Raw genomic sequence first — 27,574 nt, 5'->3', positions numbered from 1 at the left:
AAGCTCCTGCAGCCAATCAGAAGCTGCAGAAGCCCTGTCGGACATCCGACTCCCAAAAGAACGTTTGAAAACCGGAACACTCACTTCCAGGTTTTGATCATTCGGGATCCAATTTGTTCGGGAGCCAAGGCGTTTGAGATCCAAGGTACGACTGTACAAAGATCATCGTATCCTATTGTCTGAGCTCCAGAAAGCCAGAGAATTAATGGCTCTGTTCCATTTTTGTGACTTTTCCCCTAGCTGTATATGTATATTTGAGCTTCTGCATGGCATAAAAGACACTTCTGCAAGTTTAATGCTCATTTCTGAGTTATTTGCTTCCAGAAAAAGAATCTGTTTGCAAATAATACGGAATTGAGTGCTAATTCCGTGCTGCATACAGTGGTTCTCAACCTGTGGGTCCCCAGATGTTGTTTGACTACAACTCCCATCATCCCTGAGCTCTGGCCTTGCTAGCTAGGGCTGATGGGAGTTGTAGTTCAACAACATCTGGGGACCCACAGGTTGAGAAATGCTGCACTATAATAATTATTCCGCTGTAGTTTCCCTCTCCTCTCTCCCACTCCTTCTGGTTTTTAATCCATCTCTTTTATGAACCGCAGATTCCATACTTGGGTTTCTGTTGCTGTGAAGAACTTGGAGAGACGGGTCTCTGGCAACTTACTGACCCACCCATCCTCCCTCTCACTCATGGACCAACCGGCGGCTTTAACTGGAGAGAAACTTTGCTACAAGAATAAGAGCTGGCCTTTCAAAAGACTGGAGAATGTCTCATATATTGGAACTCCTCACCCTCTCCCCCTTCTAATTACTGATGATGGAGAAAATTACTCATAACCTTTTAGATGGATTTTAAAAAATAACACTCTAGCATATCTTCCACAGAGTGGCATTCGTGCGTCTAGAAAAATAGCTCAATATAGACGTATGCTTGGATTGTGGAACAATATATGTGTACTCAAACACTCTCTCGTTCTCTCTTCAGGCTTCTGTCCAGCAGAAATGTCTTTGTGACGTAAGCTACTGAGCTTTAATATATAATTTTTTAAAAAAAAAAAAAGAATTAAGCTCCAGGGAGGAGAACCAGTTTTCACTGCCTTCTGTATAACGTTAGTGACAATTAGGACTGTGTTCTAAATTGTGGACTTCTCTGTTTTGTTGTTTGTTAGATTTTTAATTTTTCACAGGATTGACCTTTGCCGTTTCATTCCAAGCCATTTCGGGTAAAGTACACCCCACACCGTATTTTGCTAAGTTATTCTATGTGCCACATCTACATTCCACAAGATTCCCCCCAAAACATTTGACAGAAGGAAGTGGAATGGCTCCCCCGATCAGAACTAGTGTAGAATTATGTGCCTCAGGGGTTTGGTTTTTTTGTGTGTGTTTAAAAAAAACGTGCAGTTGAATGAAAAATGTGTAGTTGGAAAGCTGATGATGTGTACTTGGAAAATGGGGTGAAAGCGGGACACATTAGGTGTATGTGTTTCTTAAGCATTTGAATGACAGGCGCTGTCAAGGAAAGTGTGTGCGCACAAATTACTTAAGGGTAGAATGTGCTCAGTTTCTGTTCTTAAACTGCCCAAACCACATTACATTTTCATCATTTGGGCCAGAAGCTCCTCTACTTCATCTTCAGGCAGGTAACACTTTGTTGTAAATGCCCTTAAGGTATTCCTGGTTTTGCACCTTAGGCCTGTCTCGCACCCTATGTTCCTTCTTCTGCACCTAATGCAAAATAGCTAGTCTGGTGTCCCACTCAGCCAACGGTGGCTTACTATAATGAATGTAGGTATAAGTTTTCTGTTTCCACAGATGGTCAGGCCCTGCTTTTCCTTTTGAACACAGCACTTGCACGTACGAGCCCCTCAACATTGGCATTATGAAATCTGGCAGGCAAGGATCGGAGCAGCGCTCTTGTAATTTGGCGACCCTGCAGAGAATTTGACCTTGTCCCTCAAAGCCTTGGAGAGCATGCTGTCCACACACTTAATGCCCAATATCGAATCGGCGAAAATAGTTTTGCTTTTTGCTTTCTTGGAGGAAAGCTGCACACAATTTCCCTTCCCCCACCCCACCCCCAACACAAGAGACAGAGAGAGAACTTCAGATGGGTGTGAGATGCTGACGAGATCCACTTACTGAGCCAGTCCAGAGAACTACTAACTTATTGATTGCTTTTGGCTCAGCTCACTAAACCCCTCCATCTCCTAATCAGGTCTTTCAGATTGGCCAGACCAGTCAAAGGACTGGACTGAGTCTGAAACGGACCACCCAGAAACCCTCGGAAAAAGCTTCATTGGTTAGCAACTTGATTCTGCAGACAATACAAAATATTCTGGCAGAGGGGGCCGAGTGGACCATCCTGCCGTTTGCTAAACACAGCTGCCAATTTGACTCTGCTTTTAATCCACTGAGTTGCCTGGCTTGAAGGAGCAACTTCTGCAGGGTTTATGGATTCTCCATTGTGGAATTCATGTTAAAAGCCCAAACGTCAGTAGCCATGTCTTGTTTGAAGGTGTGTGTTTTTTCTGACAATCTGTAGATCAGTATACATTTCAGTAGATCTGTTGAGAGTTCAGCAGACCTGAAAATATCAGAATAGATTCAGAAACCTGTGTGGAGAAACCACCACTGATACAGGGTGACCGCAAAGAGCCAAGTATCCGTTGTGCTCGCTTTTTTAACGTGGGGTGTCTGATGGGGATTTGTGCAATTGGAGGATCTGTTTTTTTAAAAAAAAACACCATAGCATAGCTAGTTTACTGCCACCATTGGAGCATTGTAAATATTTCAGATATCTTTGAAATGAGCCCAAGGGATCTTGGTGGGGACAGAACTGTTATGAGGAAGGGCTCATTCTCACATCGCTTTGGTCTCCCAGTTCTAGGTGACTCTCAACAAGGCGGCCTTCTGTTTTGAGCATCGTGTTTAGAGGTCATATGGAAGTTTCATCTCTGGTGTTTAAACATTGATGGCTTTCTCACACAGGTAAAGTGTCTCTTGTGACGAACATGCATGCTCAGCAGTGCCGGCCAAGGCTGGTGGTGCGAACTCTGTTGGCATTCCCCCAATAGGTCTAAACAAAAAAATTTTTTTTCTTTCCAGTAGCACCTTAAAGACCAACTAAGTTAGTTCTTGGTATGAGCTTTCGTGTGCATGCACACTTCGTCAGATACTTCGTGTATCTGACGAAGTGTGCATGCACACGAAAGCTCATACCAAGAACTAACTTAGTTGGTCTTTAAGGTGCTACTGGAAAGAAAAAAATTTTTTTTGTTTTGACTATGGCAGACCAACACGGCTACCTTTCTGTAACCCCAATAGGTCTGACAGCTTCCCATGTTTACAGGTTATTTCCATGTTTCCTTGTCTTTTGCACGATGACCAGTCCCTTGGACAAGGGCTGTTAAGGGCATGCCTCTCCCCCATTTGCATTTTTTACTTGCAATATGACGATTCCTTTCTGTAATAGGCCCGAATCCAAATGCCACGCCATTCCAGAGAAGCCACCTTTCGGACTCATAGAGCCAAAAAAAAGTAGAAATGCATGACACACACCCCCCCCAAAAAAGGAGAGAGGACAAAAGTGGGCACTGATTTGCATAATCTTTGCATCTGTTTATTTATATGTATAGATGCACGTTGAGAAATAGAAATTAAGTACATCTCACCATGATGGGGAAGACTGTGACCAGGGGATCTGGGTGCCTCTTCCATCTCCTGTCCGGGTGCTATCAGTAGATGGGCAACTTCAAGGCCCCTCAGCTGCTCTCCCTTCTTAGCATTTTTTATCATTAAAATGGATTTGGACTGGACAGCCCTTCAAACAGAAGACTACACTCCGTAAAGTAGGAACAAAGGGCCACCCTAGCAGACAACCAGTTTTTAAAGTAATGACCAGTATTAGCCGAGAGTTTGTTGTTATCGTTATTGCTCAGGGCACACTCTCACATTACCGTAGCCTATATTTTTGTGAAGTTTGCACTCCCAAACTTGCAGTGTAAGAAAACACTCTTGGCAAGTGAGCTCTGTCTTCAAAAGGACCACTGGGGTGCTTTAGTCAAGTCAGCAAATCACATTAATCTGAGTTAGTCATTGGTTTCATCAGATGTGCCCTGGCAAGTGTGGAAGAGGGAGCTGTTGTGTACATGTCGTCAAGCCCAGTGGCACCATTTGGCAACCCTGGGAAGCTTCTGGAGGCCCAGTGCCCCACAAGGCCCACTACTGACACCTGCCATGGGAAACTATTAGACCTTTTTTTGCCCAGTTCCAGGCCACCATTTTTATGTTCCACAATGCTCCCGTTGTAGAAACATTCCAAAGCATTATGGGAAATTAAAATGGTGGCTTCCAGACACCCAGATGTTGCCGGAAAGCTATTGGACCATTACAGCCACTGCCCTCATTTGCTGCCATTGCCAGGTAACCCCAGCAGGGGGCCTACCAGAGTGCGCCTTAAAGGATCCCCTCAAACCTGGAGCCTTGACAAGCCTGTAGCTACACCTCATAATGTGATTACCACATGCAGTGATCTCTAAGGAGCACCCAAAACATTATGGGAACCAGAAACTCTGTGAAATAGGCCTGCTGTTTACATGAGGTAACATTACCATAAGTTCTCCTGGAAGACAAACCCAAGTACATAGGAAAAAAACTGAGTAACAAATTCGGATAATGAAAGCTCTGTTTGTCAAATGCTACCTGGAGTATTACCCTGAAGTGACGGATGTGTCATTGAGATTTGTTGACCAAATTATTTCTTTGAGGAACCACTAATGTCATTTAAAACCTTCTTTGATGCAGGTGGCTCAAGGCAATGGTGGAGAACCTGTAGGGCTCTGGTAGTTTTAGACTGCAACTTGCTTCATCCCTGAGCCCCAAGATCTCCATTCCTATGATAATTTAAAGCAGACTTTCCCAACCTGGTGTCACCTTGGACCACAGTTCTCATTAGCTCTGCCCAACACAGCCAGTGCTCAGGAACAATGGAAGTTATAGTCAGTCATACCTCCCATCCGAAAGGCCACAGGTCCCCCCTACATTTGCTGATCTTTTTTAACCAAGCTGTTTGCTTTCTTTCATTCCCTCAGCTTGCCACCCATGCATACTTGCTTTTTTAAAAAAAAAACTACACCCCCCCGTGTATACTGATTGGGTGATCTGAATGAGTGGCAGACCAATCAGCCAACAGCTTTGCCACACAGCCAGCTTCAGCTGGGATTAATTCAAGTCGCATTTGATCTTACATACAGGACAGAATCCGCTCCCATAGGGAGCTTTTTCAAAGAGTGAACAGAAGGCGCTAAACTGAAACCAGAGTTGGCAGAATGCTGTTTGAGTGCAATATGTATATTTCCTTAACTCGCAACGTGTACATTTAACATGTAAAATGCCACAGGACATTCTCAAATGCATTATTTTTTACCAGGGATGTATAGTGAAAAGTCGGGGAGATAAAAGTTACATGACAGCAGGAAAGCAAACTGTGTTGTTTGCAGTTGTTATTAGCTGCTGGTATTTTTGGGAATACATATATCTATATATCTATATATGCATATGTAATTTAAACTATTTTTGGCTATGTACAGACATTCTGAGGATGAATTGGTTTGTGGCTTCTTCAGATCTGCTTTCTGAGGAAGAGTTTTAATGAACTGAATGACAATCATGACCAAAATGTTGGTTACTGGTGTATATTTCATTCTGGGGGCGGGATAGCTTGCCAGGGTGGGACAGTTGTTGTTCTTTGCACTGATAGCTTGCGAGTCGTTAACTCTTAATTATGTACTGTACAAAAGTATGTTTGAACAGCATACAATGGTCCAAAATGCATCAAGATGCTGCCGCGAACGGAACATTTTGTTCCCTGGTCTTGTCGGAATGTTATTGATAACATCAAACGAGACCCATTCCCTGTGGAATGATTGGATCAGTGCACATTTTTGCTCTCTTGGCTATTTAGGTTGCAGTCCTATGCACACTTAACATGGGAGTAGGCACCTCTGAAAATCATAGGATTTACTTCTGGGGAAAGCATGCAGAAGAGTGTGTATTTTAAAAAGCCAATTCAATTCCAGAAAATGGACAAAGAGGGAGGAAGACTATTGTACAGTACAAAAGTATATTTTTGGATGTTAAAGATTTTTCTTTTCCTTCTCAGATGTTGGGTTTCTAAAAAAAAAAATAACACCCATACCACTGGCACTTCCAGTATTTTCAGAGTGGAGAAAGATTTTGCATTAGAGGAATTGGTGCTAATAAGGCAACACACTTCCAATTATAGAAGCGCTTTACAATACCAAGGGAAAACCTTTTGCCTCCTCCAGAAGATTTCATTAGGATGCTTTAAAAAAAAAAACAAGAAGAGGGAAAATTGCTGCTTATGTTTTGTGTTACTGCTCATCTTCCATGTTTTTGCCACTAGAAAATTATTGATTTCAATAATAATAAAAAGTATTCCGTCTGAGTTTCTCACAATCACAAAGCTTGAAAGTGTTGAATCATGCTGTTTCTTCTGCAAAAGTGTTGTGTTCTCCCACCAAATTTCTGTTTTGGAGCAGGTGGCAGGAAGATTGCAGAAAAGGGGGTGAGTGTGTTGACAAAAGGTGGAGCAGAACCTTCCCTGCAAGGAAAAATAGAAGCACTGGAATTATTATTATTATTATTATTATTATTATTATTATTATTATTATTATTATTATTTATACTCCACCCATCTGGCTGAGTTTCCCCAGCCACTCTGGGCGGCTCCCATTCAAATGTTAAAAACAGTACAGCATTAAATATTAAAAACTTTCCCAAACTTCTCTAAATTGGAAACCTTCCAATTTAGAGAAATGTCGGAGGCGGTGTGCCTCGGAATGACATTTGCCTGGGAATCACAAGTGGGGAGAGTGTTCTTGCATTCAGGCCCTTCTTTCGGGCTTCCCATATGGGGTCTGGTTGAGTTCTGTGAGAACAGGATGCTGGACTAGATTAATCTTTGTCCTGATCTAAGAGGGCTGTTCTTTTATGTTCTTAAAACTAAGGGAGGCTTGATACATTTTTGTGGAAAAGATGGAAGTGCAAGACACAGACACATTCTTCAACCCCTCTCATAATATCCAAACTATGGAGTTGCAATCTTAAGTGCGCATACTGGAGTGTAAAGCCCCCTTGAGCTCTGTAGGACTTTACTTCTGTGCAAGCATGTTCAGGATTTTGCTGTGAGTCAGCCAGTAGTGTTGACTGGTAGCAGGATCAAGACAGGCAGGGCATTAGTCATTTATACATCATGACGTTTCCTATCTTACCTTTCCTCCAAGGAGCTCAAAGTGGTGTCCATGGTTCTGTTCCTCACCATTTTTATCCTCACAACAATCCTGTGAGGTAGACTAGAGTTGGTGACTGGCCAAAGTCACCAAGAGAGTTTCATGGCTGGGTGGAGATTGGAACTCTGTTCTGCCAGGTCCTAGTCTGACACTAACCACTACACCACACTGTCTCTCCAGTGTATTTCATTACATAACTTGGGATGGCCAAATGCATCTATTCCTTTCCGTTTCTCTTGGTTTCCCTTTTTCTCCCGTCTTGTTTGTCACATTTCTGCAGCATTATGCATTGTTTGTGTGTTATTTTCATGAACATGTGCATTTTTAAGCATGCTTCCTCTTACTAGATGCATTTTTGCTCACCCTTTTTGGCTGAGGAACTGCACCACAAAATTTGGAGAAGCGTGGGTTTCAAAGGACGGTGCTTTTTTCTCCGATTCACATGTTATTTCAGGAAGTGCAAACGAGAGGGGTTCCTCCTGTGAAAATCCAAACCTAATTTCTCACCATCCCTTTTCTGTGAGATACCCTACCATATGGAGTTCTGATAAAGCAGCTTGGGGGGGGGGAATCCCAACGGGCCAACACAGCTTGGTAAATAGAGTGGTACCTCGGGTTAAGTACTTAATTCGTTCTGGAGGTCCGTTCTTAACCTGAAACTGTTCTTAACCTGAAGCACCACTTTAGCTAATGGGGCCTCCCACTGCTGCTGCACCACCGGAGCCCAATTTCTGTTCTTGTCCTGAAGCAAAGTTCTTAACCTGAAGCACTATTTCTGGGTTAGCAGAGTCTGTAACCTGAAGCATATGTAACCTGAAGCATATGTAACCCGAAGTACCGCTGTAAACACAAGTATGCACAACCACCTTAATGAACAAGCTGAACTGGAAATTGCGTGAGATAGTTTTGCCTTTTCCATACATGAAGCAGCAAGGAAAGATGAAGTACATGTTGGCCTTCAGAGACGAATCAGCAGAGGTGTCTGATGTCAGCACTGCCCACATAGAAAGTTAATTTTAGAGCAGCCTAACAAGTGGCTACAACTTTTCTTGACTTCAGCCGCAGAGGAAAGTGTCCCCCGTCTGAAAGATGTGAAGGGAGAGAGGAAATGGGGCAGATCCTGTCACTGCTGAGGTCATGGCACATGCACTTGGTAGCCTGTTGAAAAGGAGGAGCCAGCTGCAGGCCCCTGACTTCAGAAGCAAAGAGGAAGTTTCTTTGGTAGCAACTTGGGGGCTGCCTTTGAAACAGTCACCATCTCAACATGTCCCTCGTCCCGGCACTCTTTGAGCTGGCTTTGCTGCTGCAGCTGCTACAAGGTAGGTCACAACAGCTATTTATTATTATTTACTGCATTTGTATCCCACTTTTCTTCTGGGCAGCTCCAAGTGATGTACGTAGTTCTCCCCATCTTATCCTCACAAGAACCCTGTGAGGTAGGCTGAGAGCGAGAGGCTGGCCTACGGTCATCCAGTGAGCTTCATGGCTGAGGTCTCCCAGGTCCTGGTCCAGTGCTCTAACCACTACACCACCAATAGCTCTCTGAGCTCATTTGGGTGATGTTCAAACTTGCCAAGTTCAGGGAGAGCCATCCCTGCACCGGGACACCCAGAAGATTCTGGGAAATGGTCTAGGGTGACACACTTCAACTTTTTCAGACCCATACTCACCTTTACCCAAAGATAATTTGAGCAGCAGAGTCTGGTGCATCAGGGCAAACAGTGCCCTGCCCCACCAATCTCAAATTATTATTTTTATTAATTTTCCAAATGATTACAAATCAAACCAAATTACTTCAATTCAATACAATTTCTTCAAATCAGGTTTCCCGCTCCTGTTGCAAACAATGATCATTTCCTCCCATAACTGCATCATTTCTTATTTAGTGTCCACTTGTCGTCCTTCACTTGCCGTTAAAGTGTTCTTCCAGCTGACTGCTTTTTTCATCCTTACAAACAGCGGCTCTGTTACATCTTATAAATACAGAATCCATTTCACGTGTGTAGTCCCACTGCCCCACCAATCTCAGCCTGGCCTCACCTGCCTGTAGTGGCATAGCGTGGGTTGCTTGTACCCAGGGCAGGCAAGCTGCTGATGCCACTGGAGCGCTCCCGCCCTCACTGGACCCAAGCAGGATTGCACTGCACCACCTGCCCACCCGCACAGGGAGGAGCCCAGTCAGCTGACATGGCCCTTGCCAGGCGTATCCCACTGATGCCTGCAGAGAAGAGGACCAGGCGAGGCCATGCTGGGATAGCCCCTCACTTGCCTCCCTCACTGTGTGCCTGGACTGCTTGTTAGAAGCCATCTCTACCTTCCCCATAGTAGCCTTGCTTTATCCTCCTATTAGCTTGTACAGGGAAACACTAGATCCCCAGGCTGAACAGCTTGGCAAGTCACACTCCTTTCAGGAAATGGGGTGGGAAGGCATTGTCTTTCCAGTAAGTCTGGTATGGCTGGATGTGTGAGGACAGGATCCAGGCATCACCAAAAGGCTTCCAATTGGGGAGCCGAACCGACAACTGCCACCTCTTATTCTCCCAAGCCTATGCAGAACCTAGCTCGGTTTGTGGTGGGGAATGGGCTGTGAAGCAGCTCTGGGTGTTTCTGTTGTTGTTGCTGTTTAGTCGTGTCCGACTCTTCATGACCCCATGGACCAGAGCACGCCAGGCACTCCTGTCTTCCACTGCCTCCCACAGTTTGGTCAAACTCATACTGGTATCTTCGAGAACACTGTCCACCCATCTCATCCTCTGTCATCCCCTTCTCCTTGTGCCCTCCATCTTTCCCAACATCAGGGTCTTTTCCAGGGAGTCTTCTCTTCTCATGAGGTGGCCAAAGTATTGGAGCCTCAACTTCACGATCTGTCCTTCCAGTGAGCACTCAGGGCTGATTTCCTTAAGAATGGATAGGTTTGATCTTCTTGCAGTCCATGGGACTCTCAAGAGTCTCCTCCAGCACCATAATTCAAAAGCATCAATTCTTTGGCAATCAGCCTTCTTTATGGTCCAGCTCTCACTTCCACGGGAAAACCATAGCTTTAACTATACGGACCTTTGTTGACAAGGTGATGTCTCTGCTTTTCAAATTGCTGTCTAGGTTTGTCATTGCTCTGGGTGTTTCTACAAAGACAAAAACATGACTACATGGGTGTTAACTGGAACTGCCTTGAACCCAAACAAACCTTGGGGACCCCACTTCTCAAGTTTTTTTTTTACCATGCATTGGTATGGTAGTACTGCTGTGATCCACTTTAGATCAAGCTACGACCAAGCTGCAGGTTCCTTCAAACCAGCCAGCTGAAGACTGATGGCACCCTGATGGTCTAGGCCATATACACGGCACTTAGGGTTGCCTGTCGTAACCCTGGATTTTCTAATGCCTCACATGGGAAAGTTTTGGGGTTTTTTGCACCAATGAATCTAAGCTGTGTGCACTCACACATAAGCTTCCTTTGTCTTTTAGTTTCAAGCTTTTGAACGCATATATTTTTGCCCCCACTGGTGCTAGTGGCAGGAAGCAGTGAAGTTATAGAAAGGTCCCATAGAAAACCACAAGCACAGCTTTCTCCGCCTTGATACAGTGAACTTTGCAATGTTTTCCTTTAAAGTCAGAGCTTCAGAAGGTTCTCATGTACCCTAACAATTTAATTATATGAGCGGCAATCCTTATGCATCCAAAACAGGACCTTCCTCACAAAGCGGGGGAGGAATCAGCAGGCTTGGGGAAAGCACCAAGGTTTGCAGAAGCACAAGCAATCTTTAGAGAAAGAAAAAACATAATAATGGTAAGAAACACCCCCCCCACACACACACAACAGTCCAGTGAGGAATTGAGCAAGGTTTGTGGTCTGCTCTGCTCATGGGACACTAGCTAATGGTTTGAGCTGCTAAGTTTCATGCTAAGTTTCTGCTGTGTGGTTTATTTATTTATTGTCTTAAGGGCTTGCATTTTAATTGTATTTTGCATTTTCTTATCTATGAAAATTGCCTGGAGGTGCCACATAAATGCAATGAATGGCTGGGGTAGGGAGAGGACAGGAGGAGTATCCTGGAAGGAGCATAGAAGGTTAGAACTCTGAACAGGAACATTCAATGCTGCACCATTTTGTTGCAGTCCTACTTGTTTCCCTGTCAGATATCATATCCCTCAAGGCAGCCTCCTTTAGTAGTCACCACAACCATGTGAGATAAATCAGGTTGAGAATCAGACTTAACCCAGACAGTGCAGAACTGATGTTCGTTGGTTGTGTTGGTCAGGAGACAGCCTGGCTAATTCAGTGCAAATAAAGCATGCTCCTTTATCTAACCCAACCTAAGTTGTGTACCTTTGTCACAGAAGGCTTGAAATGGTGAATTGCAACATAGGGCTCACCACTTATTTCAGGGTTTTTTTGTTTTACAGCTGCAACTCATTTTTCTGTGGCAAATAAACAGGCTCTCCCCTCATTACACTGCAATTGTGGTGGTGGTTCTTGAGTGTGTTTTTTTGTTTTCATTGCACTTAACCTCAGAGTCCCCCCTGAGCATAATCATTTGGCCCAGTTTGGCTATAATGCTGGTGGCACTCACCACCTGAGTTCGCCATTGTGCTGTGTGCACAGATGTGGAAAATAAACACCTGTTTAAAGGTGTGTGGCTGAAGTGAAATATCAGCTCTTTAAAACAGGAGAGGGCTGTTCTATCTCACTCCAAAGTGAGCTGTCGGCTCGGAGTGACCCTTCACAAATCCATTTCCTTTTGCAGGGTCTTTTCAAGAAGCTCCCATTGAAAACGTAACTGTAGTGGAGGGGGGAAATCTGGATCTACGCTGCGCTGTTGCTGGGGACATCGGATCTGCCGTGGAGTGGAAAAACCCACGTGGGTTTGTGATTTTCTTCAGGAACACCCAGCGAGGTAGGTGCTGGGGGAAGGCAGGGACCCCATAACATTTCCACTGGAAAGAGGAAACAAGTGAGATTTCCCGTGGAACAGCGATATGAGTCACACACACCAACACAAGTCAGTTTTGACAGGTTCACTCACAGCCACACTCCTGCAGGAAGTCAATGCAATGAAGGCCCCCTTTGCAGTGGTTAGGATGTGTGAATACAGCAATTCCTTCCAACGGGTTGATTATGCCACCCCTACATTTGCAAAAGGAACGGAAAAAAAGCCCACCACTCTTTCCAACGATCGGTTCATTCAGGTGGGCTCTAACATGTGCCACAAGTGTGGTGCAGTGGTTAGAGCGCTGAACTAGGACCTGGGAGACCAGGGTTCAGATTCCCACTGGGCCATGAAGCTCACCTTGGGCCAGTCACTGCCTCCTGGCTTAGCCTACCTTACAGGGTTGTTTTGAGGATTAAATGAGGAGAGGGAGAACCATGTCTACCATCCTGAGCACCTTGGAGAAAATGTACGGTAAATGCAGTCAATCAATCAATAGGTAGGTATTTAAAGATGCCACTTTACAGGAGTGTTTTGCCTATACTTTTGATTCTTGGGGCACAGGGTTTCCTGGATTAAAAGTGGAGGCATGCTTCCCTCTGCCCCCTTATCCCTGCAACACAGCCCATTACTCCCCTTCATAATGAGGCAGAACCTAATGCACTGCTATGCAATCTTTTACTGACTTGCCCCCATTGTTTATCTCTCTTGCAGGCATAAGAGATCCAAGGTATACACTTGTCCATCATTCAGGAGCTGACTTCTCTGTCCGTCTCTCCAACGTCACGGTGCGCGATGAAGGAGTCTATACATGCCTCCACTACATGGTACCAACCGGAAGGAAGCAGGTGAACGTCAATGTCTTAGGTGAGCCTCCAGGCTTTCAGTGGATGACGCAGTGATGGGAAGGGGGATGTCAGAGTGGAACCGCCAACAGCTGCTGAGCAGGAGCCACGAACTCCTTGTCTATCTCGGGATCAAAGACAGGAGCTGAAAACCAGAGGCTGCATTTGCACTTCCAAAGATGCCAGAGTTGCTGGCTGATCCCGGTTCATTTTGCATGAGCAGCATTTCATTTATTTGACAAAAATTGTATGCCACTTGTTTGTAGTGAAACCAGTTTACAAGGAATATTGATATTATCCGTTAAAAAGCAACTGAAAACATCAAAAGCTAATTGAAATTAACAGTAAGAGATAAAGAAAGGTTAAAACAGCCAAATTAAAAGTAATAGCAAAAAGTTTAAAATGTATTTGTTTCTTTGTTTAAATGTTTATACAGCTCACACTCATAAGAAATGCAACAAGGCAGTGTGGCTGCACACGCAAGTTGCAGTGGTATGAAAAGCATCTAGAAAACATCAGTATTAAAACCCATAAATTTGGCTTGGTTGAAAGAAAATTCACACTTCAAAGGCCTGTCTAAATAACACAGTTTTCAGAAAACCTCTAAGCAGTGCTATTTTTCTAGAAAAAGAGGTGTCAGAACTCAACATGAACACCTCCCTAGTTCTCTTACAATGTCAATTAAGAAACTAACCAGGAAGCTGAAATTAAGCTTGGCTTTCTGTTGCTGGGGGTTATGGTTTGTTGCACCCTCATAATCAGGATTGCCAGCCAGTCAGAAACCATGGCTTGTTGTTGACTTGTGATCCTTGGCTTGTTCCCTAGGAAAACATCTCTTATCTGCAGATGTTGAAAAATTTGAAGCAAACCCTTCATTCTTTGCCATAATGAAGTTGTGGTGGGGAGACTGTCACCTTCAAATCTGATTCTGTCTTCTTACAGCTGCTCCTTCCAGACCTCTGCTGGAAGCATCAAGGGTCAGAGTTCACGATCAAGAGGAAAAGATGGTGTTAAGGTGCTCCACCTGGGGTGCTAAACCCTCTCCTCAAATTACGTGGCTGCTGGACAATGGGATGGAACTCTTTGGTATGAACTTGCTTTCCACTTGCTTTCTTTGTGGAGTATATTTTGTCTTTTAAAAGCCGTTCTAGAACCAGATGGTTCCATTGGTCAGGAATGATGGGTTGGCCCTTGTCTCGCTGAAGCAAATTTGCATGCACAATAACCAAATTTTATTCCATAAAATCACCTTTTAGTAACTGCGTTCGGATACACTAATCATAGAATTGTAGATTTGGATGGGACCACGAGGGTCATCTAATCTAACCCCCTGCAATGCAGGAATCTTTTCCCCCTTTCTGGTTTCCCTTTCTCTTCCAAATACATTTTTAAAGACTTTCCTCCCAGGTCTTCATAATTTTTTTAGAAGCAAATGCTGGTAGAGTTTGTGTTGAAATTAACAATCCAGATCAAGGATAAGGATCATCTGGATTTGGGGCCAAATGTGGTTGTGTAGGCATCTGTGTCTGGCCCTCAGCACTCCCTCAGGCCATGCACTGTCCCTGGGCTCACTTCACACCACCCCTCTCTTGAGTGAATCATAGAATCATGGAATTGTAGAGTTGGAAAGGACCTCATGGATCACCTAGCCCACCCACCCCCTGCAATGCAGAAATCTCAGCTAAAGCATCCATGACAGATGGCCATCCAACCTCTGCTTAAAAACCTCCAAGGAAGGAGAGTCCACAACCTTCTGAGGGAGAACATTCCACTGTCAAACAGTTCTTCCTGTTTTTTCTGATGCTTCTGCCTGGATGGAATATGTCCTCGAACTCTGGATAATGCCACCTTTTGCACAGCCGGAATGTAGCCTACTGTGTACCAAGTGGTTCCCCCACTTTTGGCACTGCCCCTACACACTACTGTGATGCTGCCCCTGAAGGGATACCCACAAGGGAGTGTGACCCTTGGGCTAAAAAATGTTCCCCGTCCCTGTTCTAGATACTGTGCCTGAGACAGGTTTAGAATTTCAAATGTCCCATTCATTCTGAATAGATCAATATGGTAAGGCACTATAAGGGATTTTGTGGTGGTCCAGTCAGGACCAGAGACTCTCAGAGTGTGATGGGATGGTGAGCTGCTTGTGCGTAAAATCCTGATCCCTCAGAGCTTGGCTAAGTTCCCAAACCTCTGTCTGTGATGGAGCTCCTTAAGCATGGCTCCATCAATCGCTCGTTGCATCGGACAGTGGGCGTTTACGGAACTTCTTCCAGCATAAAAGCTCCTTGACGGAAACGCGTCTTCTGGACTCTCGGCGTGACAGTTTCCGCCGAGGAGTGGGTGTGCCTACGGGAGGTCCTGAAACCTCTCCACTGTTCCCGCTTGAAGTATCTCTGAGCTCTCCCTCCGACTCACTTTCCCTTGTAACTCCACTTCTCCCCCTGCTGGTCCCCTCCTCCGCTGAGTGGTCTCTCTCACCCTCCATGAGCCCTTTCACCTCCTTCGTCTCAGATGACAGTTCCCTGACACAGAGTGACTGGCTTGCCTGCCTGCCTGTTACAGATGGCCAATTTGAAAGGGCTTTCTGGCAGTGATTGTTTTCGTTATGGTGATTCTCCGAAAGGGCAACGCGGGAAGAACCCAGCAAAGGAGGGATCAAATTATAAGGGGCTCCAAATAAAGCAAGCTTGGAGACAGGAGTGTTCTGAGAGAAGAAGGAGGGGGAGAAAAGGCAACAGGAAGGAGTTGGAGGGAGAAAGGAAAACAGAGAATTGGCAGGTCTCTAGCTGTCAACTAAAGTTCAAAAAGTTTTAATTGCTTGCCGTTCCTTTTCTTAAAACCATCCATAGGAATTATTTCCTTCCTTGTAATCCCAAATGCATTTTAGGTGATACTAAACACCAGCTGGAAGAGAAGAAATGGAATTCAACTAGCACCCTCACAGTCCACACCTACACCCAGAAGTCTGGCGTTACTTGTGTTATTCATCACAAAGCTCTCCGAGGAGGAAATTTAACAGCAAATTTACACCTTGGGCACAATGGTAAGTGCCAAATGTGCAGTGTTGCTGAGATGGCTCTGTGCATCAGTGTTCAAGACCGAGCAATACCGAGAGGAGAGAAGGCACAAATTCTGTCCTCTTCACATCAAAATACATTCAATGGCAAATCAATAGCACAGATTGTGGCAGTCTGCTTTAAAAAGGAAGGGCTGCCACATTATGGCAGCAAGTTAGCTCAGTTGGTTAGAGCAGGGTGCTGATAATGCCCAACTTGCAGGTTCGATCCTCATACGGGACAGCTGCATATTCCTGCTATTGGACTAGATGGTGCTCAGGATCCCTTCCAATTCTACAATTCTATTAATCTAGATTAGTAAAACCAGGGCAGAATTTTGCCAGGCCCCATGCTAACCTCGTTGCTTACTAAGAACAGAAGAACATGAGAGCGTAATAATAGCTCAGCTGAATCTCAAACCAAAGGCCCAACTTTTCCAGCATTCTATTTCTTTCTATAGCCAACCAGAAACCTCCAGGATAACTCCAGGAAGTTGTGAAGAAAATAGCCCTTCTTCCATTTTTGCTCCCTAGCCTAGGTGCAAGGAGCTAGACAACCAGCGAAACTAGAGTCTCCATTTAGCTATTGTGCAGAATCATAGCAGGGATTAGGAATTGGTTGCAGGTTTGAAGGTATTGGCGGCGAGCCTTGCTCGAGTGGCGGTTAGGCATTGGCAGGGGTTAATTGTTATGCAAATGAATGGGGGGAAGGAAGCGCCATCACCTTCCCCAATGGAAAGGGTAGTCCGGTAGAGGACTCCGGGGGGCGTTGCCTTGTCCGAAACCTAGGGAGGTAAGGGCCCCCGGCACGCCCCCGAGCGGTGACACCCGTGGGATCCTAGTTGGCGTACTTCAACAGGACTCCCACGGCTTGTGGACAACCCTTCCCGGTCTCCATGCCAGGTAGACGATAGGAGCCAATGCCTAAGGCCAATACCTTTCAATTCTGTAATCAATAAAGTTGTGGCCTTTTTATGCCCATTAACCTTAAATAATGTGTCCAGTGTCTTCATTTCTCATGGGGGGAGGGGACTTGCCACGCAAAGCCATTTCCTCCTGGGAGGAGAGGGGGTTGCGGGCTAAACCCTCCACCCACACACGCGGGGGCGGGATCTTGCCCCCGCGTGGACAGGGAATCCCCGGGCGTGCCTTCCACCCCGTCTGCCAATCGGCGGGCCGGGGAGGCGGGGCCTCGCCCATTTAAGGCCAGGCACGCCCGGGGACTGCCCTCTTTTCCCTTTCCCAGCCGAGCGGTTTTCCCATCCCACCCACCCTTTAGGATTAGCTAGCTATGACCTTGCTATGGACTTTGGTTGGTCGCCGCAAGGGGCCTGGTAGGAATTTTTCCAAGTTGGCACACTTCAAGCCTTTTGGTTTTTTCGCCTACCTCGTAGCAAACGTCACAACTTCCATGGTATTGGCGGTTAGGCATTGGCAGGGGTTAATTGTTATGCAAATGAATGGGGGGAAGGAAGCGCCATCACCTTCCCCAATGGAAAGGGTAGTCCGGTAGAGGACTCCGGGGGGCGTTGCCTTGTCCGAAACCTAGGGAGGTAAGGGCCCCCGGCACGCCCCCGAGCGGTGACACCCGTGGGATCCTAGTTGGCGTACTTCAACAGGACTCCCACGGCTTGTGGACAACCCTTCCCGGTCTCCATGCCGGGTAGACGATAGGAGCCAATGCCTAAGGCCAATACCTTTCAATTCTGTAATCAATAAAGTTGTGGCCTTTTTATGCCCATTAACCTTAAATAATGTGTCCAGTGTCTTCATTTCTCATGGGGGGAGGGGACTTGCCACGCAATAGCTAGTGAAGGTTGTGCCATTCCTAATCTCTGCTAACCCTCTTTTAAAGGCAACGAAAGTGCCCTTGCCATTTCTTGTGAAAGTGAGTTCTATAAATGACCCTGAGTTTGAATATTATGTGAGAGCAGAAGAGGGGTGGCCTTGTTCTGTGTCCTTCACCATTGGAGGTACAGTTGATGCTCTGATGCCGTGCATCAGGGATGGGGAATCTGCGTCCCTCCAGACTTTGTTGGACTGCAGCTCCCATCATGACTTCTAATCCTCAACCATGCTGGTGGCAGTTGGGAATCCGACAATATATGCACCACAACCATACATGGAGGAAATGAGGAAAATTCTGAATGATTATGTTTCTCTTTTCCAGAGCCTACCACAGACTTCACCCCAACAACACTTGCAGTTAGTACGATAACTCCAGAAAACCTTCCCCATTATAAAGGTAAAATACGCCGCCACCATTTTGTGGGGTGTGATGTACTCACTACATTCTTGTCATCCAATGCTACTTCCTGCCTTCCCACCCAAATCCAGTGCAGTGGTACCTTGGTTTTCTTTTCTTTTTTTATATTTATTAAAGTTTAGGAATTTATATAAAACAGAATAAACAGAACAATAAAAACAAAAACAATAAGAAAGAACACACATACAAAACAGGTATAGTTTCCATCCCTTATATTCATAAAACTTACTTTCCCGACCTCCTCATACCTCCCCTTTCTGTATTCCATTCTCTAATTAAGTCAATTCAGCAAATCCTTTCCCTAATTTCTATATACTTTTTAACCTTTCTTTTCTTAATCACATAATCATTACAGCTTTTAACTCCTTAATTTCTGAATCAACATCGTTCTAGCCTTCAATAATTTTGCAATGTTTCTTAAGATAGTCCTTAAATTTCTTCCAATCTTCTTCCGCCGTCTCTTTTCCCTGGTCTCGGACTCTGCCGGTCATTTCTGCCAGTCCCATATAGTCTATCACTTTCATCTGCCATTCTTCCACGGTGGGTAGATCTTGTGTCTTCCAATACTTTGCAATGAGTATTCTTGCTGCTGTTGTAGCATACATAAAAAATGTTCTGTCCTTCTTTGGCACCAATTGGCCGACCATACCCAGGAGAAAGGCCTCTGGTTTCTTCAGGAAGGTATATTTAAATACCTTTTTCATTTCATTATAAATCATTTCCCAGAAAGCCTTAATCCTTGCGCAAGTCCACCAAAGGTGAAAGAATGTACCTTCAGTCTCTTTACATTTCCAAGACTTATTATCAGGCAAGTGGTAAATTTTTGCGAGCTTGACTGGAGTCATGTACCACCTATAAATCATTTTCATAATATTTTCTTTCAAGGCGTTACATGCCGTAAATTTCATACCGGTGGTCCACAACCGTTCCCAGCCCTCAAACATAATGTTATGACCAATATCTTGTGCCCACTTGATCATAGCTGATTTAACTATTTCATCCTGTGTATTCCATTCCAGCAGCAAGTTATACATTTTTGACAAATTCTTAGTTTTGGATTCTAATAGTTCTGTCTCCAGTTTTGATTTTTCCACCTGGAGTGGTACCTTGGTTTTCGGGCATCTTGGAAGCTGAATGTTTTGGTTTTCGAACGCTGAAAACCCAGAAGTAAATGCTTCCATTTTCCATTTTCAGAAGTTGAACGGCTTCCGCTGTATGTTTTTCAATTTTCTCAATTGAACTTGCAGCCAGCCCTTTGCGCCTTGGTTTTCGAACGTTTCGGAAGTTGAACAGTCTTCCGGAACAGATTACGTTTGAGAACTGAAGTACCACTGTACATGGACAATCGGATCTGTTCAGTCTGCAATGAGTTGTTTTATTTTGAGAGCTTGGTTTTTTAAACTTTGCTTTTTATACTTCTGCAAATGTCGGGGTTCTCCAGAGCATGCTGATACAGCCAACTCCTTTTCCCATGGCTCCATTTTAGTCCTAATCCTATAGGTGCTCACTACTTGTGTTCATTATTAGAGGGAACTGGTGGCTTTCAAAGGGCATTGGGCAATTTGAAGGGGATAGGTCTGTCGATGGCTGCATTAGCCAATGGGAAACAAAAGGAGGAGGGGGAGGCCATTGCTTCTTCAAGCTTTGCCTGTGGTCCCCATGGAGGGTCCAGTGCGTCACTGTGCAAAAGAGGGTTCTGGCTTAGGTGGAACTTCTGATCTGATCTGTCAGGGCTTTTCTGACATTCATCCTGCACAGTGGAGGCTGGTCTGTTAGGGTGCCCCACCAACTTCAGTCTGCCCCCAACTACCTGACTTCTTATTTGCAACCAGTTAATCAATCAATCAATCAATCAATCAATCATCCCCTGGGTAAGCTTTCCCAGAAGATGTTTAGCACATAGCTTCCCCACTATGGAGAGGAGGCTTATTGGTCCGTAGTTGGATGGTAATGTGCGCTCTTCCTTTTTGTATATTGGAATGATTACGCCTGTCCATGCCTCTGGCATAAAAAGTCCAGTCCTATCTACCCTTGTGAATAGGTTGGCCAGCAAGGGAGCCCACCAGTCAGGGTCTAGTTTAAGAACATTGGGACCTATGCCATCTGGGCCAGTGACTTTCTGTTGCTGGCCTATTAAGATTTTTATTTCATCTGATGAAACTGGGGGCCACTTGGGGGCATCGATTTGCATAGAATGATAACAAGCTGTCCCATTGGAATGATCCTCATGCAAAACACTTGAAAAGTGGTGGTACCAACCATTAGGTGGAACAGGTGGAGAGGATAAGTCATTAGTGTTAAATGCCCCAGAAACTAAGGGCCAGAATCTCCTTTTATCGTTTGAGGTTATGGCATATGTAGTGGAGTTGTTCCTGTTGTTTGTTGGTATGTTCAGATCTTCGTCTTTTTAAAAAATAAGGTGCTGCAGTAAGTTTTGGGACCTGAAATATTCTGGGCGGTGGCTTCTTCCTTACGGTGTGGGTGGAAGATATTCCAGATGTGTGCTTTGAGATCTCTGCATTCCTTATGAAACCAGGTTGCAGCAAAGGGCTCCCTGGGTTGTTTTCACACTGTGAATTGTTGTTTTGAAAACTCATTCAGAGATGTTATTAGGATTTCCAATGATTCAACCAGTCTAGAGGGTGGCACTGGACATCCACTTCCTCCTCCTTAGGATTCACCCACTCTTCTGCTTGTCCCAAGCCTAGAAAGCACAGGTCTGAGTGGTTTTCCCCTTGCCTCCCTCCTTTCATAGGAAAAGCCCACACCTTAGAGCTAAATCAGAGAAAACCTGAATTGCTGTTTGCTCCGACTGAGCACTAAAGAGCGCTATTCCCTGGGGGGAAGCAGTGGGACAAGAGGCAGTATGGAGAAGCCCTTAGTCTTACTACTGACCATATAAAACTCAGTAAGGAGGAGGTTTGGGACAAAGCTAGAATGGGTTTGCTGTGACTGTCATTAGCTCTGGCTCCCCCTACTGTCAGCCTCCCAGCCTTCTGCCCAACCAGTCCCAATGGGCACCAGCCCCCCCCCCCATGGTCCTGGGGTAAGAAAAGGGGGAAGAAGACTTTTTAAAAATTCTTTTTTATTATTTCAACAGGGCCAGGCGAAGCATTAAATATTACAGAAGGAAGCCCTGGGACACAAACACCACACACAAGCGCTGCAGCAGCAACTCTGAATTCTATTGCTACCAATGGTATGATGAAGCAGTTTAACAATTATTTCCTGACGTTAAAAAATGAAGTTGATTTCCGATGATAACCCAACCACATGCAGCTTACTTCATCTCCTGGAATATCAGTATTGCAGCATTTTACATTCGGGTCACCAAAAGAAATGACTCTTTTGCTTGATGCAGAACATTGGGTAAAGGTAAAGGGTAAAGGGACCCCTGACCATTAGGTCCAGTCGTGGCCGACTCTGGGGTTGCGGCTCTCATCTCGCTTTATTGGCTGAAGGAGCCGGCGTACAGCTTCCAGGTCATGTGGCCAGCATGACTAAGCCGCTTCTGGAGAACCAGAGCAGCGCACAGAAACGCCGTTTACCTTCCTGCCGGAGCGGTACCTATTTATCTACTTGCACTTTGACGTGCTTTCGAACTGCTAGGTTGGCAGGAGCAGGGACCGAGCAACGGGAGCTCACCCCGTTGGGGGGGGGGATTCAAACCGCCGACCTTCTGATCGGCAAGTCCTAGGCTCTGTGGTTTAATCCACAGCGCCACCCGTGTCCGAACATTGGATAGTTCGTTGCTTTTAGATGTGGTGATAGTTACCAGTCTAGACGTCTTGAAAAGTGGATTAGGCAAATTCATGGAGGCTGAAGCTATTGGTGCCTATTTGTTCAGATAGTTAAATAGAACCTCCCAGTTCAGAGGCAGTATACCAGCACAAAGCAACAGCAGGAGAAGCCTTTATGACCTGCTTGTGGGCATGAGGTTCTTAATCTCAGGGTTGTGGGTTTGAGTCCCATGTTAGGCAAAAGTTTCCTGCATTGCAGGGGGTTGGCATAGATGACCCTTGTGGTCCCTTCCAACTCTACAATTCTATTATTTCCAGAGGCATCCAGTGGCCATCATGGTAACAGGATGCTGACCTAGCTGGAGCACTGGTCTGAGGCTGAGCTAGTAGGATTCTTTATGAGTTCTTAAATTTTTGCTTGGGAATTAAAGGAACAACACTTCTCTTTTCATTTTCTCCAGGTTCAGAAAAAATATTAAATGCGACAGAAGAAAACCTTAGTATACCAACTCTGTCTCCAACTGGGGGAGCAGCAACCCTGAATTCTTATGCCACTAAAGGTATGCTGAAATAATATTAAAATAATCGTTTCCAAATGGAAAAATGGAATTAACTTCTGCTGCTAATCCTTAAATATACAGGTTATTTCAAGCTATTCACTGTAATGTCAGCATTGCTATATTCACTCCTCTCAGGATGTGAAAGGAATAAACCTTCTTTTTTTCAATTCAGCAGGATCAGATAAAATATCCAATGTGACAGAAGGAAATTCTAGTACACAAACACCGTATCCAGGTTCTGACCCAGCAACTCTGACTTCTCAGAGAACAATTGGTAAGTTAGTGAAAAGTTAACATCCTGATGTACAGGTAGTCAGTGTGGTGCCCTACATATGTTTTGGACTCCGGTTCCCATCACCCAATCCAGCATGGCCAATGGTCAGGAATTATGGGAGTTGTAGTCCAACATCTGGAATGAATGCTCAATAAAAACATCTAAACTTTTTGGAAACACTCAATAGACGGGTCATCTGGAAGTGACCAAAAACTCATTCTACCTGCTGAAGAGAAACTTTGCAACCAACCCAGTGCACTGTTGTTAATTTGTTTGCTGGTGGGGATCCATCAGATATTGCCCCTAAAGGAACCATGGCTGTTACAGAAATATGATGTTTCCACAACACTCAGAGGACAATGTACCAAAGGCATGAAAGCTCACATTTTTTCTTTTGTTTTCTTTTGTTTGTTTGTTAACAGGAACAAACCTTACACATGAAGGAATTGTGAAACGAGCAAGCCTTTTGCTTCCCATCCTTGTGACGGTGTTACTTTCTGCTCTCTTCATCATTGTCCTGCTTTTTGTGGTGAAACTGTGGAAGGCACACAGAGAATGGAAAAAAGGTTAGAGAGGACAAACAAATGAACAGAGTGTGCATTTTGGATGCTTTGACAACCCCTCCCCTCCCAAAAGCAGTGCAGGGGGTAGGACTGTCATTATGCACACTTAAGGTAAAGGGACCCCTGACCATTAGGTCCAGTTGTGGATGACTCTGGGGTTGCAGCGCTCATCTCGCTTTACTGGCCGAGGGAGCCGGCGTACAGCGTGGCCAGCATGACTAAGCCGCTTCTGGCGAAACCAGAGCAGTGCACGGAAACACCATTTACCTTCCCGTCGCAGTGGTACCTATTTATCTACTTGCACTTCGTGCTTTTGAACTGCTAAGTTGGCAGGAGCAGGGACTGAGCAATGGGAGCTCACCCAGTTGCGGGAATTTGAACCGCCAACCTTCTGATCAGGAAGCCCTAGGCTCTGTGGTTTAACTCACAGTGCCACCCGCGTCCCTTTATGCACACTTACCTGGTAGTAAATCCCAATGAATTCAGTGGGGCTTCAGATTGCAATTGACCCCTGCCTCTTTGTGAAGAAATGTCACACACACACACACACACACACACACACCCCACACACTGCTGCTGCTCATTATTTTCCTTTCCAAATGTCACCTATGTAGAAACTGAAGTTTCGGATCAGACGCTTGAAAGTAACAAATCTCGGCCAAATGAAGAGAACCGTGGGCAGGAGAAGAATAGAAATGGTAAGCATGGAAATTTTTTGTGTTTGTGTGGATGGGGGCAGAGGGAATGATCTGAATTAAGAAATGCAACCAAGGTAATAGCTGATGGATCAACTAGGGATTAAAGTCTAATCGTATTTTTGTTCTCAGTTTATACAAGTGTTCCAAAGCAATGGATCCATGAAAACAAAGTTGTACCACAAACCCCACAATTCAAGGCCTATGTCCAGAAAGGACACAAAGAAAGTGTGTACAAAAAGGGGTTACAATTTTAAAAGGGAGATGGAATAAATGATACGATGAAATAAATTCCAATACAGTCATACCTTGGATCCTGAACGCCTTGGCTCCCAAACAAATTGGCTCCCAAACGATCAAAACCCGGGAGTGAATGTTCCGGTTTTTGAACGATTTTCAGAAGCCGAACATCCGGCGCTGCTTCTGTGGCTTCCGATTGGCTGCAGGAGTTTTGGAAGTCAAACGGACTTCCAGAAAGGATTCTGTTCGACTTCCAAGGTACGACTGTATTTTTAAAACAGCATCAGTACAGCCATCAGTAAAATCAACAAAAGTTTAAAAGAATAAAAAAGGGGGAGGGTTCATCTGAAGGCAGCAAGAGAGAGGGGACGAAATGGCATTCTCAAGGGAGGGAATCTTCCTGATGTGAAAAGGTCCTTGGCACCTGACAACTCATGTGGCAAGGTCAGTGTAGTGGTCACAGTGTTGGACTGGGACCTGGGAAACCAGGGTTTGAATCTCCAACGGAGCCAATAAACTGACCGGGTGACCTTGGGCCAGTCTAATCTACCTTACAGGGTTGTTGTTGCAAGGATTAAATGAGAATGGAGAAAGCCTTATCCACCACCTTCAGCTGCTCGGAGAAAAAGTTGGGACGTAACTGCAAGAAATAATAATAAATACAATTTTAGGTCCCAGATTGCTTCAAAATATATGAATAGGTTCTGATTTCAGTAATGGCTGACAGAGATAACGTCATGTCATATTACATGGCAAAATAAGCACTCTGTATGATGGGCAAGAGCAATACATATTTGTTTTATTTTTTTATCCAGTTATCCCTTGGAAGATCAGTAAGAAATATGTAATTGGAGGATCGTGCACAAGGACAGTGAAGAATTCAGAGGGGAGTCAAGATTCATCAGTCTTTGAAAAACATTTGCCTTCCGTTAAGGAAACTGACCTGTGAGCATCACTCCCTACTGACAGTATTGGACTATGTACAATGGCGCAGGACGGCATTCACTTTATTTAGCCTGTGGCTAAATATTCACCTTTCTGTGAAAAACACTTCAAAATCAACATTTTCAACAGGATTTCAAACCAGCGGAAACAACTGATTCATAAACGCGGGGTTCAAGCTGGGCTAATTGTGTTGTAAATAAAAAGACAACCATACCGCAAAAGCTGTTGAGAATCTGCAGCTTGTATATGTTATGACGAAGGCAGCATCTCAATAAATACAATACTTAGCACTTTGGAGCATACAAGCTGCCAGTTCACACATTTCCCCAGTAAACCCTCCCAACAATGCAGTACAGGTCAGAATAATTATCCCCATATTGCAGATGGGAAGACCTGAAGTGACTTATCTGGTGTCTGGCTGTGGTTTGAGTTTGTTGGAAGCCCTGGGTGACCTTGGGCCAGTCACTCCCCCTCCGAGCCCAATGGGTTGTGGCGGGAACACAGCCCACTACAAAAGCATTGTACATTGCCTCTGGGGCCAGCACTATTGTTAGGCAGAATGAGGTGGGTGACAAAGGTAGCTGACATTGGGTGTCATGAAGGGGCAAAAATTGCTAAGCTATTTAATGTATTGCTATTTTCTTTTTAACCCCAACGAGAGGCACTTGCAGGGTTTTCTGTTCTCAGCTGCTAAATCTGGGTGGGAGAACGCTTTGACTTGGAAAAGGGGCACCGTTTGCTGTTCTGCCTCAGGCAGCAAAATATCTTGGACTAGCCCAGTCTGCCGTGCACCACGCGGGTTTTAAACGAGGCTTTTCCCTATTGTGAGAGAGGAAAGGGAACCGCTCCTGCCATTTCCATTTCTGTCAAGACAGATATCTGTATCCGCTGCCAACTATAAGGGTTTGTGCACAAAACGCATACATATATATATAATCACAAGCAGACGAAAATTAAAAACTATCCAATTTAAAACATAGAATGCATCATCGTGGGTGCTTATTTCAATTTTCAGTAGCCAGGTGTTTAAAATTCTCCGCTGCCATCAGCTTATCTTGATCCGCAGAGAAAAAAGTCGCCCAATAGCCAGCTGAGCGTCCTCCGCAGTCTTGGGCCGGAAGGTACCATTCCGCCCCGACCACGTTGGTCTCTCCCCCCCCCCCCCCGTTACGGAGGATTGGTAGCTTCCCAGAAAGAGCAGAGAGGGCGGGGCGGCGAAGGTCTGTGTATCTGTGTACCGTTGCTATGGAGACGTGGCGCTAGTGGCGCAGCGGGAGCTGCGGAGAGTAGCTCTGTGAATAGCCTGCGGCGTCGCGGCTGAAAGGTAGTTGGGGAGCAGAAAGGGAAAGGGGTTCGGGTGGGGTGGGGGGAAGCAAGCAGGTATCACTTGAGAGAAGACAGGAAGGAAAGGGGGGGTGGGCATTTTTCATCATGATGCCAGTGGGGAACAAGAGCTGCACCTCTTCCGAAGTCCTGCTCCCTTTGGCCAGCTGCCGGAGGTGCAGAGAGTCCAACAGGTGCAGCAGCTTCTCCTGGATGCAGCGGCGGAAAACGCTTCCCCGGTTGAATTTCTGCCAGTCATGCAGCTATAAAATGAACCTAGAGGTGGGAGGAGGGCGATGAGCAGCTCAGAGGACACCCACCCCTCCAAGTTTGGAGGGACCAGCTTGACTCAAAGGGTTTATCACAGATCCGCAGGGAGAAAAATGTGTGTATAAAAGTTTGTCTGTGCTTATGGTTTTGCAGTGGTGGCTTGTATTGGGCTATTGCTGTTTTGCCTTGTTGAGCTAGCTGCCCTGGAAGACTGGTGTGCTTAAGGCACACAGTTAGTAGTAATAAATAGATATCAATATATTTAAATTTGTTGTTATAACTTATGATACCAGCTGCCTAAATGGTTGCAATAAGCAAAGGCTTGGCTATAGACTACCCCTTCTCATCCTGACCCCACATATGAGATGTCTTCTTTATTCCATTTGTGTTGTGCCCTGAGACCAAATAGATCTTTAGTACCCTTTTTCCAGGCAAGGAGACCTTACGACAGGGGTCAGCAACGTTTTTCAGCCATGGGCCGGTCCACCGTCCCTCAGAGCATGTGGTGGGCTGGACTATATTTTTTTGGGGGGGGGGATGAACGAATTCTTATGCCC

At 45.2% G+C, this 27,574-nt stretch overlaps 3 protein-coding genes across 6 annotated transcripts in view; all 3 read left to right on the top strand.

The window, feature by feature from the left end:
* The window catches only part of UBASH3B (ubiquitin associated and SH3 domain containing B), a 79,736-nt gene extending 73,249 nt beyond the window's left edge, over positions 1 to 6,487 (top strand). The window contains exons 14-15 of the mRNA XM_083588619.1: positions 603 to 3,077; positions 3,328 to 6,487. Coding sequence (XP_083444745.1) covers positions 603 to 740 — 138 coding nt within the window. The 3' untranslated portion in view covers positions 741 to 3,077; positions 3,328 to 6,487. The remainder of the gene's footprint in view (positions 1 to 602; positions 3,078 to 3,327) is intronic.
* Positions 6,488 to 7,959: 1,472 nt separating this feature from the next.
* On the top strand, positions 7,960 to 25,645 carry CRTAM (cytotoxic and regulatory T cell molecule). 2 transcript variants are annotated; one of them, XM_083588822.1, is made up of 12 exons: positions 7,960 to 8,632; positions 12,059 to 12,208; positions 12,956 to 13,108; positions 14,029 to 14,172; positions 15,974 to 16,129; positions 18,312 to 18,386; positions 21,508 to 21,606; positions 22,609 to 22,707; positions 22,883 to 22,981; positions 23,404 to 23,547; positions 24,159 to 24,242; positions 25,295 to 25,645. In XM_083588822.1, the coding sequence occupies exons 1-12, from the start codon at positions 8,578 to 8,580 to the stop codon at positions 25,426 to 25,428; spliced, it is 1,392 nt and encodes a 463-aa protein (XP_083444948.1). In that variant the 5' UTR covers positions 7,960 to 8,577; the 3' UTR covers positions 25,429 to 25,645. The 2 variants fall into 2 exon arrangements, with proteins under 2 accessions (XP_083444948.1, XP_083444947.1); XM_083588821.1 differs by having other exon boundaries at positions 7,961 to 8,632; positions 22,880 to 22,981.
* Positions 25,646 to 26,629: 984 nt separating this feature from the next.
* Positions 26,630 to 27,574, top strand: part of JHY (junctional cadherin complex regulator) — a 39,289-nt gene continuing 38,344 nt past the window's right edge. Inside the window, exon 1 of one of the 3 annotated variants that reach the window (XM_083588575.1) lies at positions 26,630 to 26,748. The gene's annotated coding sequence lies outside the window, so the exon portion shown is untranslated. Of the gene's footprint in view, positions 26,749 to 26,820; positions 27,133 to 27,574 lie in introns of those variants that run through there. The other 2 variants (XM_083588576.1, XM_083588577.1) reach the window with 2 other exon arrangements.

This window comes from Podarcis filfolensis (assembly GCF_964270895.1).
Source record: "Podarcis filfolensis genome assembly, chromosome: 15".
Lineage (NCBI taxonomy): Eukaryota > Metazoa > Chordata > Lepidosauria > Squamata > Lacertidae > Podarcis > Podarcis filfolensis.
Note: the sequence above shows the minus strand (reverse complement) of the source record. Positions and strands in the feature narration are given on the sequence as shown.

Excerpts from the sequence above, each read along its gene's own strand:
- CRTAM (XM_083588821.1), top strand. The coding sequence starts at position 8,578 with ATGTCCCTCGTCCCGGCACTCTTTGAGCTGGCTTTGCTGCTGCAGCTG. Across the intron at positions 8,633-12,058 it reads GCTGCTGCAGCTGCTACAAG|GGTCTTTTCAAGAAGCTCCC; the intron begins GTAGGTCACAAC and ends TTCCTTTTGCAG. Across the intron at positions 21,607-22,608 it reads GAATTCTATTGCTACCAATG|GTTCAGAAAAAATATTAAAT; the intron begins GTATGATGAAGC and ends CATTTTCTCCAG.